The sequence below is a fragment of the Microtus pennsylvanicus genome, chromosome 8 (genome assembly GCF_037038515.1).
Source record: "Microtus pennsylvanicus isolate mMicPen1 chromosome 8, mMicPen1.hap1, whole genome shotgun sequence".
Classification (NCBI taxonomy): Eukaryota; Metazoa; Chordata; class Mammalia; order Rodentia; family Cricetidae; genus Microtus; species Microtus pennsylvanicus.
This window is the reverse complement of record NC_134586.1, coordinates 95,687,389-95,698,970: the sequence shown is the minus strand read 5'-3', so window position 1 is coordinate 95,698,970 and position 11,582 is coordinate 95,687,389. Positions and strand designations below refer to the sequence as shown.

General features: G+C 51.0%; 1 protein-coding gene across 3 annotated transcripts in view; it reads left to right on the top strand.

Annotated features, from left to right (window-relative positions):
• The first annotated feature begins 7,461 nt into the window (after nt 1-7,461).
• Nucleotides 7,462-11,582, top strand: part of Lpin1 (lipin 1) — a 118,882-nt gene continuing 114,761 nt past the window's right edge. For all 3 annotated transcript variants that reach the window (XM_075984035.1, XM_075984034.1, XM_075984033.1), the window contains exon 1: nt 7,462-7,578. In XM_075984035.1, coding sequence (XP_075840150.1) covers nt 7,498-7,578 — 81 coding nt within the window. In that variant the 5' untranslated portion in view covers nt 7,462-7,497. The remainder of the gene's footprint in view (nt 7,579-11,582) is intronic.

The window sequence follows — 11,582 nt, the reverse complement described above, 5'->3', positions numbered from 1 at the left end:
AGCTGCCCGGTGAACCTCCTTCCTGGGAACCTCCAGAGCTGAGAGGACACGCCCCTGAAGGGAGTTCCAGAGTAGCATCAGACTTGAAACCCTCTTCCACTCGGCTCTATCCAGAAAAGCATGTGTTGATGGAAAAAGGTGGTTCTTTGTGGGGGTATGCCTGGATAGCATCACTGATCAGCCGTGTGACCCATGGGCAAGTTTTACACCCCTCTGTGCCCTTTCCCATGTTCAATTTTAAAATACCACCCGTGATGCAGAATTTCTCCGCGGATTAAAAAGAATGGCTCGGCACACCGGTGTCCAAGCTACGGTTCGAACAGACAGACAGACAGACATGGAGTTTGAGCTTTGTACCTCTCTGTTGTCATCACTGTGCGCAGTCAGAGACCAGGGAAGGCTTGGCCAGGCTCTGGCAACTTTGCCAACCTAATAAGGTGGCCGGTGCCCAGACCCTCCCGGTCTCATACTGTCCCACTCCTTGAGAATCTCACTTCAATGTGTGCTAAGCCTGTTTAAAAACATTTTACTATGCTCATTTTTAAGCCCGTGAAGGAAAGAGAACTTTGGAGTTGGAAGGCTTTCTAGAGGCCTCGTATCTCCTGGGAACAGAATTAGATCAACACCCTGGCCTCCTGATGTTTTTTGTTTGTTGTTTTGTTGTTTTATTCTTCCACAGGTTTTATGGCCCAGTGACAATCAGTGCAGTCTTCCTCTGGATATACGACCATAGCCACAATGAAACTGAGATAATACAAATTTACTTTTCATTCTGCTCCTACACGGGAATGCTTTTGAGACTGGGAAAGAGACAAGGAAAGATCCCATGGCTTTAGTTAAGAAATGATAGGAGCCACCAGCCTGACTTCTGAGTGTGTGGTCTGTCATCTTTCTGGGGATCCCTGCTTGAGAGCCGAGTTAGTGCTCCTGTTGACATCTTGAAATACTTTGAAATTTTGGAGTAAAGGCCTCCTTCTCACTGGAAATCAGAGCAGCCCACAGGAAGGAAACTGAGCAAAATGGGCCAGGCTGCCTGTCAGTGCTTGATGGGTTCTGTGGCTGGAGAACTAACAAACAAGAATTCATGTTTGTCAGGGTTCACAAGGCCATGTTTCACACATTTTAAAAAGTTATTTAAATTTTTGTTTCGTTTTGTTTTAGAAGAAAGGTTTTCAGCCTGGTGTAGTTTTGAACTCACCTTCAATCCCAACCCTTGGGAGGCAGAGACAGGTGGATCTCTGTGAGTTCGAGGTCAGCCCAGTCTGCAGAGTGAGTTACAGATGGTTGTTAGCTACCTCACTATTTCTCTGAGGTACTTTGCCACAGGGATGCAAGGCTAACCTACACAATCCCGTAGGTTTGTCATTGATGACTGCCATCCACAGAAGCACTGGTGTGGGATTCCAGTGCCCTACCCAGTGTGTTGCGAGTTCAAAGCTCATTCTGTCCTGAGTGCAAAAAGCTGAACGTGCTGAAAAAGTAATGACCGTTCTTAGGACAGTCAAAAAAACCAGGTCAAGGGTCAAATCACCACCGACATCACAGAGATGGGTAAGCAGACACAGAGAAGGACAACATTCCAGGCCAGAAACCCAAACCAACCTTTCCTCCTTTAAGTTGCTCCCATCAGGTACAGTATCATGGCAACAATGAAAGTAACAAATACCTTAGATTTGCTCAGTACAAACACAAGCGCATCTTGATAGGTTACTTATTGTTAATGTCTATATTAAACAAAATGAACATGGCTTAACCCATCGAAGCTGCCAACTAACTACACTTCTGCTACGAGGTCCGTCCTAGTGACTCAGATCAAACACTACATGTAATCGTCACCCATGAAATACTTCTGAATTTGGAAATAGGCTTTGAAAACTTTGTGTGTCAGTTTGCTGTTTTACAATGTCGAATGGGGATTAAGTCTGGACCTCATCCCGAAAGGCTTCTGTGGTGGTTATGATGTGAGGCATAAATAGCAGACAACCCCTGGAGACGATATGTGTAAGAAGAGCATGTGGCTCCCGGAATGACCTCAGTCATGCCAGCTCCAAGCTCTGACCGCAAGGGTCAGAAGGAGAAAAGCATTCTCGGATGGAGGAGAGGCCTTGGCCATGGTGTTAGGAAGAAAGAGTGAGAAGGGTGAAGTCACGTCAGCAAAGGATCTGAGAGCTTGCCGGCAGCTCGCAGATGTGATTGAGGCTGCCAGGAGAAGGGTGGCATCCTGTGGGCTCCTGACAGCTGGGATCTGCAAGGGACGTCTCTTCAGGTCCTGGCCCAATCACTGAGGGAATGGGGGGAACTTTTATGTGCTATTATAAAACGTTAGAACCTCCAGCAACTGATGATGTCAAAAATAAGCCTGAGCTTTTTAGGGCTGAGGACAGAGAGCCTGTCCTGAGGGGTCCCAGTGCTGGTGGGATAGTGAGACAGAGTCTCACCGATAACAGCCCTCCTTCGCACATTCTAACTGTCAAATAAGGGACACTCTTGCCCAATGAGCATGAGGACTCGAGTTTAATCTCTAACACCCAGGTGAGGAAGCAAAGTGCCATGGCATACACTTGCAATCCCAGGGCTATGGAGCTGGGCTAAGAGGGTCCCTGAAGGCTTCCAGCTAGCTGGCCTGGCCCACTTGGTGAGCTTCAGGCACTGAGAGACCCTGTCTCTGAAAAAATGGGGGATGGTATCTGAGGAAAGACACTAGACTGGCTTCCACACATGTGTGTACATGTGTACCCTGTAGACATGTGCCCACATAAACCTGCGCATGTGCGCTGTTTCTGCATTTCTGCCATGGTTTCCCTAATGCCAAAGTTGCTGTGGAGAAAAAGAATTGTCTTATTTCTATTTTCCAGAGGTTACAATGTACAAGGATCACAATAAGACCTTTCTGACGTGGCCTCAAGTCTCCCCAAAATCTCTAGAAAGAATTTTTTCTTGTAGGATCCCATTAAGTTGCCGGACTGGCCTTGAGCTCACCGCAGCTCAGGTTGGTTTTGAACTAGTGATCTTCTTGCCATGGTCTCTCCATTCCAGGTCTGTGCCACTGTACATGTGTGGGAGGGGCTGTTTTGATCCTCGTTTTCCCAGATGGGAAAAAGAAGGCTGTTGGAGGTGGAGTGAGTCCCCCTAGGTCCTGGCAGCTTCTAGGGGCAGCGTTCAAGAGCTGGCCTGCTTCCAGCTGTGGCTTCCCCCATCCCGTGCTGAACTTCTGCTGAACTGAACCCAAGCTTCGAGCTCACCCACGGTCACTTCCCCGTCCTTGGCGTCATGTCCAACCAGTGCGTGTTCCCAGCTGTCTGACCCAGCAGCAAGACACACGTCACTGAGCACTTTGTCTCTCCTAGCACGCTGCCAGCGTGTGTGAAAACTCATGGGCTAGGCTTGGCGCACCAGGACAGTGGCCAAGACGCAGCCCACTGTGCCTTCCTTACGGTGCAGTGTGTGTGGACACGTATGCTACATGCGTGGTGGGGTGCTTCCATCAGGCCAGCGCTGAACCCGACAGGTACAGCGCCGCACAATCTTATCACCTGTCACTCATAAGGTTCTTAAAATATCTTGACAGGGCGAGTTAAAAATAGTAAGGGCCTTGGTGACCCAGGCTGGTGGAAGTGTCCTGGGACATTGACATTTTCTCTCTTGCACTTAAGATCCTCTCAGGGCATTCGGATGTGGGCACTAGCCTGTGTCAGAGTGGGGGGTGCCTGTTCTGAGCTGTGCACACCCATCCTCCCCAGAGTAAGGAAGGCCGAGGGTGTCCCCGCTGAGTGGCTGAGTGGTTCGTGTCAGAGCTCAGTGGGTGAGCACCAACCTGACCTTACAGATGTAGTCACTGCATAGCCAGCCCTGTCTCTGAACTCGCCTGTCCTGCTTCGCCACTGAGGCAGCTCTTCCAGCTTGTTTTCTGTGTGGGATCTTACAGGGATGCTATGTGAATCATACACAGTCGTGTGCAAGACCAGGGAGCAGAGAAAAAGGGGAGGGGTTAAAGCACAGGGGAAACTGAGGCAGGCTGCAGTTTCTGCTACTCACTGTCCTTTGCTGACTCTTTTTCTGTCTTTTTTCTTTTTCTTTTCTTTCTTTCATTTTTTTGTTTTTTTTTCTTTGTTTGCTATTTCAAGTCAGGGTGTCTCTGTGCAATAGCCCTGGCTGAACTCAGTTTGTAGACCAGGCTGGCCTTGAACTCACAGAGTTCCTTCCTCTTGCCTCTGCCTCCGAAGTGTTGGGATTAAAGGTGTGTCTTCTGTCTTTTTATTAGCATATTTTAATTGCACACGATAGTAGATTTCATTATGATACTTTTATGCATGTGTGCAATTCACCTGGGTTGTATTCACTCAGTTATCCTCGTCATCCCTCCCAGTGACTCCCTCCTCTTTCCATTGACCCTCCCTTCTGCTTTCCTACTACTCAATGAGTTTTGTTGGGATTGTTTGCAGGAGCATGGATACCTTGCTATGAATACACCATTGAAGAAATTATTTCCCTCTTCCCCAGCAACCAATAACTGCCTATCAATCCTGGGAGGGGGAGGGAGCCTCGTGAGCTCTTCCCCAGGCCACCACTTCCTCCTGTGTTTTCATTTCTTCTGCCCCTTTATCAGTGTTGTCTCAGGAGTCTTAGCAAGGTTGATACGGTTGTCCTGCTTATGGCTGGGCTTCCTTGTTCACTCCTTCTTACCGTTCTGACCAGTTATGAGTCTCTGCATTGACCACTGCCCACTGCAAAGAGAAGCGTCTCTGTCCAAACCTGGGTGTAAATGTAATTATTTAGAAGGAATAGTTTTTAATGCCAGGGTCTATGGCCTCCCCTGCCGTGGGCTTTTGACTAGACTTACAGGACCAGATGTGAATTCCTTCCTGTGTAGTGGGCTTCAAATCCTATCAGACAGAAATTGATTTCCTCCACAACAGCCATGGCATTACACACCACTGCACATCTTGCCTGACCAGTCAGAAGTGTTGCATGCAGAGTGCCCAGCTAAGGAAGACAGTCTGATAGCATTCCCCACCCCCAGCAGCCTGCATGACACTGTCCTCACTATGAGGGCGAGTTAGCAGTGGGGAGGCGTCCTGCTCAGATCCAGCTTCGTGTCTCTATGGCCTTTGACGTGGCATGTGGTGGCCGCGGCATAGCCGTCTTCGTGTCTCTATGGCCTTTGACGTGGCATGTGGTGGCTGCGGCATAGCCGTCTTCGTGTCTCTATGGCCTTTGACATGGCATGTGGTGGCCGCGGCATAGCCGTCTTCGTGTCTCTATGGCCTTTGACGTGGCATGTGGTGGCTGCGGCATAGCCGTCTTCGTGTCTCTATGGCCTTTGACCGTGGCGTGTGGTGGCCGCGGTATAGCCGTCTTCGTGTCTCTATGGCCTTTGACCGTGGCGTGTGGTGGCCGCGGTATAGCCGTCTTCGTGTCTCTATGGCCTTTGACCGTGGCGTGTGGTGGCCGCGGTATAGCCGTCTTCGTGTCTCTATGGCCTTTGACGTGGCGTGTGGTGGCCGCGGTATAGCCGTCTTCGGGTCTCTATGGCCTTTGACCGTGGCATGTGGTGGCCGCGGCATAGGCATCTTCGTGTCTCTATGGCCTTTGACCGTGGCATGTGGTGGCCGCGGCATAGCCGTCTTGCCAGCAATAGCATCTAGCTGAGCTGAGCAACCAGTCCTGACTTGCTCCTCTCCATTTTCCCTCACCCATCAATGCACTCAGGGACAATATTCTGAAGCCCTATCCTTGACTCTGCTCTATAGGTGCCCTGCCTCCCATGTGGCCTCTCAGCCCAGGCATGCCCAGAATCGGTCTTGCTAAGCCTCCCTCCTGGCAACTAACTTCAGGCCACCTGAGCCCAACAGAATCCAGGACGTGTGGGAATACAAGAATCAGCTTAAGGGCTCTGTCCCTTAAGTCACCTGGTCTGCTCTGTAACTTCCCACTTCTTGACTCAAGGCCAGCTCTGGAAGCTTCTCTTTCCTGGGTATAACATTCTGTATTTGGTGGGAAACCACAAACGATCATGCAGCCTCCATGCTCTGCATAGTTCCCACGGTGTCTGAGACCATCACAAACCCAGAGCTGTTGAAGGATGCCTGGAACTGAGGAGCACGGTGGTAACGAAGGGTGCAGGGACCCAACTTGGTGTGCCGCAAAGCCATGTGGGAAACGCAGCCCTGCGGCTAACCCCCTCTCTCTTGGCTTTAACAAGCCCATGACAGTGCAACCCAGAGAGCAACTTCTCTCGGATTTGGTGTAAAACCTGTAGAATGCGAATGCATGGAACACTGCCACTGTGTTGTGTAATCTTTTGTGTTTATGGTGTGAGTGTGTGTGTGTGTGTGTGTGTGTGTGTGTGTGAGAATGCTGGTGCACGTATGCTATAGCATGGAGGTGAGAGGCCAACCAATTGCTTGGGTTAGTCCTTACCTTCTGCCTCGCTGAGAAAGTCTCTCGGTTTGCCTATGTGTCTCAGGCTAGCTGCCAACAAGACCCTGAGATTCTCCTGTTCCTTGCCTCCCATTTCTTGTAGGTACACCACGAGGATTACAGACGGCATCAACTTCTCATGGGCCCTAGGGATTCACACTCAGGTTCTTGTGCTCACACAGTGTGCTGGCTGGTTCTATGTCAACTGAACACAAGCGAAAGTCATCTGAGAGGAGGGAACCTCAGTTAAGAAAATGCTTCAACAAACCAAGTTGTAGGCAAGCCCGTAGGGCATTTTCTTGTTTAGTGATTGATGGGAGAAGGTCCAGCCCATGGTTAGTGGTGCCATCCCTGGACTGGAGGTCCTGGGTTCTAAAAGAAAGCAGACTGAGCAAGCCATGGGGAGCAAACCAGCAAGCGACACTCCTCCACGGCCTCTGCATCAGCTCCTGCCTCCGGGTTCTTTTCCTCCTCAACTTGCTTTTGGTCATGGTATTTTATCAGAGCAATAGAAACTTACTAAGATACACAGCAAGCAATTTTATTCACCGAGTCGTCTCCCTGACCGTGGACTTCAGTCTCTTGTAAGCGCCATTGGCTGCACTCAGTTAGGAAGGGGCCTGAGGGATGGTCTCTCTGCCAGCACTTCCTCTCATCAGATTCCTCTGGGAATCCCATGTGGGTTTCAATCCCGAGTCTGTTTTAGGACTTGTCAGCTTTGGAAGTTGCTCCTTCTCGTTCTTACTCCTGAGCTAAGTCTCACAGGCAGGAGTGGACGTGGTGGATCTGAAGTGCCCTGATATGCCAGCTGGCCCTCCTCTGTTGTCTCACACAAACTGGTCAGAAACTGGCATTTTCTGGTATCTTTGCATCCTGGCTGTTGTGTTTGTCAGCCAGTCCCCAGGTGGGAAAGGATTTGCAATTCAACACCCTGCTCTTTGCTGGGGCCTTGTGACTTGGCCCAGGCTCAGTAAAGGGAAGCAGTTTTGCCTACTCCGGTGTCACCAGGCCCAGCCTCCAGCTCCTGAGCCGGTGTCCCTGAGGGTCATTTCTCTCCAGACGCTGCAGGGTCTAGCCATGGCAGAGCAAGAACGGATCTGCAGCTCCAAGTGGGAGCCGCCCCAGGACAAGAGCTCCGTGGATTCGGCATGGTCATGGGTAAGGCTGCATGTGTGGTTGCTGGTAGAACCAACCTCTGCTTCCAAGCTCAGCAGTGCATTGCTGTGTCTAGAGGATCCTTTTGGGAGGGTCTCCCTTCACAGTATCCAGCCAAGTGCCCTGCAAGCTCCCACCCCAGCGCTCTCATGGAGGTTTCTCTATAAGCTGTTGGCGGTGACTCAGAGCTTAAAACCAGGTTTCTTTGCCCTGGATGGAGAATGCTCGGGGTATGCTTTGACCATGGGTCTTCTCAGGTCCCTGTCTCATCAGGGAGGAAGTTAGAAGCAGGAGAATGACTTGCGTCTGGCCTGGTCATTTACAGCACCGTATTTGACGTGGTCTCCTAGGGCTCTGAAGCTCTCGGTTCTTCTGGCTTGCCTGCTTCAGACCTCATTCAAAGTACAGGAAAAGGGGAGGTTGTTCAGATGTGATATGTTCACTGAAGACGCCAAAGCCCAAAGTGGGGGGCTGAGATCACCCCAAGTAGCAGCATTGAGTATTGAGGATAGGACTGGGGCTAAAATTCGGGCCTCACTGTTCCTGAAAAGGCCAGCAGGTGTGGGTGCAGGTGATGCCCCAGGACACGCCCATGCTACTGTGTCGGGTCCCTGAATACAGGGACTGGACCAGCAGCAGGGAGGGCTCTGAGAGCACAGAGCATGTGCTATTCTGCATCCTCAGGGAGATGCCTCCTGGATGCTGGTGTTGCACAGCACCTGGCACCTGACAGTTCATTCTCAGGGCGGGTGGTCCACGAGGGGATGCTGTGGAGGGATAGGCTGCAGGGCAGGACATCCACGAGGGGATGCCGTGGAGGGATAGGCTGCAGGGCAGAGGGTCCATGAGGGGATGCCGTGGAGGGATAGGCTGCAGGGCAGGACGTCCACGAGGGGATGCTGTGGAGGGATAGGATGCAGGGCAGTGATGGGAGCCCATGTGGGGGTGGTTCTGGATTCTGCTCCTAGTCTGTCCCCATTCGTCACTCAGCTCCACAGACAGATATTCCCCGAAAGGACCCATGCTTGTGAAAGTGTTATCTCAGGCCTAGCCCTGGGCACCGGAGTGACATGACCCGTTGAGAATGCCCCTCTGGTGAATCACAGTCACAGTCTGATTAAGTGAGCTGTTCTGGGGTTAGTCGGGGATTAAAATAGCTTTTTTTCCACCTTTAAGTCCAGAACGTCACTTAAATGTAGCACCCATCCTCACCTGTATGAGTTGAGATGTAAATTCCTCTTCCTTTGTGGGCGGTGCTGGATGCCCACCAGACGCATTGGTGTCCACCATATTGACTCTCTGGTGTCCTGAGTTACGGGCTTCACTATCATGTGTTGACTGAGGCCAGCCTAGGTAGCAGGCATCTAAGGAGGCTGACGGTGAATCTGGGACCGGTGTAGACTCTGTCTGCCCCCCAAGGCCATGTTCATTGGCTCTGTAACCTGGGGAAGCTCTGATTGGATATCTGCATTCTGCTTGTGTGTGTGTGTGTGTGTGTGTGTGCGCGCGCGTGTGTGTGAGGTGTAGGTGGTACACATGTGTAGTTAGGTCGGTGTGTGAGGTGTGGGTGGCACATGTGTTAGGTAGGTTTGCGTGTGAGATGGGGTGGCACACACATGTAGTTAGGTATGTGTGTGTGTCTGTGTGTGTGTATGTGAGGTGGGAGTGGCACATGTGTGGTTAGGTGTGTGTGCGTGTGTGTGTTTAGGTCAGAGGTCAACCTCAGGCGTTATTCCTCAGGTGTCATCCACCTGGCTGTTTTCAGACAGGGCGTCCCTTTGGTCTGAGACTAACCGTGTAGGCTAGGCTGACCAACCAACAAGCCCTGTTCTCCATGCCTCTGCTTCCGCAATTGTGTTTACAGCATGTGCCGCCACATGTAGGATTTTTCACGTGGGTTTCACATTGACTGTGTTGCCTTCCCAACTGCGCCAACCCCTACAGACCCCTTTATTCTGCCACTTTCCCCACTGTCCCATGGGCTAGATAAATGCTCATTCACTGAAAATGAGCAGGCGGAGGCTGTCCTCTGTCCCACCATAGTCTGGCTTCTCTTGTTTTTTTCTCAGAGCAAGAGAGGCTGTGGGAAGGTGGGGACAGTGAGGGGTGACAGAGTCCATCCTCCTGCTATTGGCTCCCTACAGGGGGGTGGTCGACTCTAAGGTCAAGTTTTCTAGGGCCTTGGGACCATGGCGCAGACCTCTGTCTTCTGGAAGAATCTGACCTGCTGTACACTAGTGTTCTGGACTACCTAACCAGCAGACCCAGTAAAATCAATGTCTCCCTCTGATGGTGGGACATCAGGTCTTGGGATAAGGGAGTGCCCAGGGTTGTGGATTTAGTAATGCAGAGGAACTGGGACCAAGTCCAGAAACTGAAGCAGAAGCCCAAACGGATTGATGAGACCAAGAGCGCTGTGCAAGGCTTCCGAAGATCCGGTGAGCACACAGGAGAAACGGGGAGCTGCAGCTGCTCTGGCCGGGGGCCCAGGCTCAGCTGTCTGGCTTCTGGGAAGAGTTAAAGCAACTCAGCCACCATGGGGCTGGGAAAAGGGCAGCTGGCAGCGGCACAAGCCCTGGAGGCACCTGCTCGGTTGGCACCACCCACTGCAGCTCTGGCTACAGACATGGAGTTTCTGGACAGGCCTGGGTTTCAGTTCTGATTCCTGAGTACGGGCAGAGCCCAGCAGGGTGGGGAGATGCAAAGCCTGGTCACTGAAGGAGGTCAGGCCAACTGTGGGTGGGCAGGCGGCAGCCTGCCAGCCAGAGTTCTTGAGGCACAGTTCAGGAGGGATTGTGCCTGCCCAGGGGGCCGGGAAGGCGCCTGTGAGAAGCTGGCTTAAGAGCCAGGCAGAGGAGGGGTAGGATTTCAATAGACAGCCAACAGGGATGGAACCCACTGGGCTGGGAGGTGAGTTTGAGCATAGGCAATCGCTTGCAAGTACAGAGTGTTCCCCATCCAAGTAGTCTGCTCTCAGGGATTTTTCCCCCTCCTAGTTGGGACGTGCACTGTGACATTCATTTTGGCCAGGCACTCAGCCTTTGAAAGACAGCAAGCAGTCAGGGGCCAAATATGAGACCCAAAATGTCAAGGTACAGGAGCCAGAGGTCCAGGATCATAAGCCAGCTCTGGCGTGTTCAGGCTTAGCTTGCTAGAGTCTCAGGGTCCCCATCTGTCAAACGATGTCTCTATTATCTGATGATAGAAGACTCATGAGAATTCCGTAGACCATCCTTAACACCAGCACTAAACCTGGGTGGGGTGGCCTGGGGCTACGGGCTGTAAATGTAAAAGAGACAAATAATCAAATTTCGAACTGGGGGGCTGGAGAGGTGGCCAGGGGTTAAAAGCACGTGTTGCTCTTGCAGGGGACCCAGGTTCAGTTCCCAGCACCCACACGGTGATTTACAACCACCCATCGTTACTCCAGTTCCATGGCATCCGATGTTCCCTTCTGAACTCCTTGGTCGTCAAGCATGCACGTGATGCACATATATCCATGCAAGTCAAGTCCTCACAGATAACATAAATGAAGAAATCTAAACTTTAATTTTGTTTCAGGGCTGAGCATGTAGCTCATGTTGTTGGTAGAATATTTACCTAGCATATACAAAGCCCTGGGTTTGATCCCAAGTATTGCATAAAACAAAGCATAGTGGTGGTGTGTGTTATGTAATCCCAGTGCTGGGGAGGTAGAGAGGAGAAGGATCAAGAGTTGAAGGCCATTGACTACACAGTTAGCTGAAGGTCGAGCTGTGATACATTAAACTCTCTCTCTCTCTCTCTCTCTCTCTCTCTCTCTCTCTCTCTCTCTCTGTCTCTCTCTCTCTCTCTCTCTCTCTCTCTCTCTCTCTGTGTGTGTGTGTAAACACACACACATATAATTTTATGTTATAAACTATATAAAATTATATTTATAAATTATATATTATATAATAACATTCGTCTAGATGTTGGGTCTATAGAACACTCTCAGTAGGACATACACACATGGAGCCGTGTCTCTT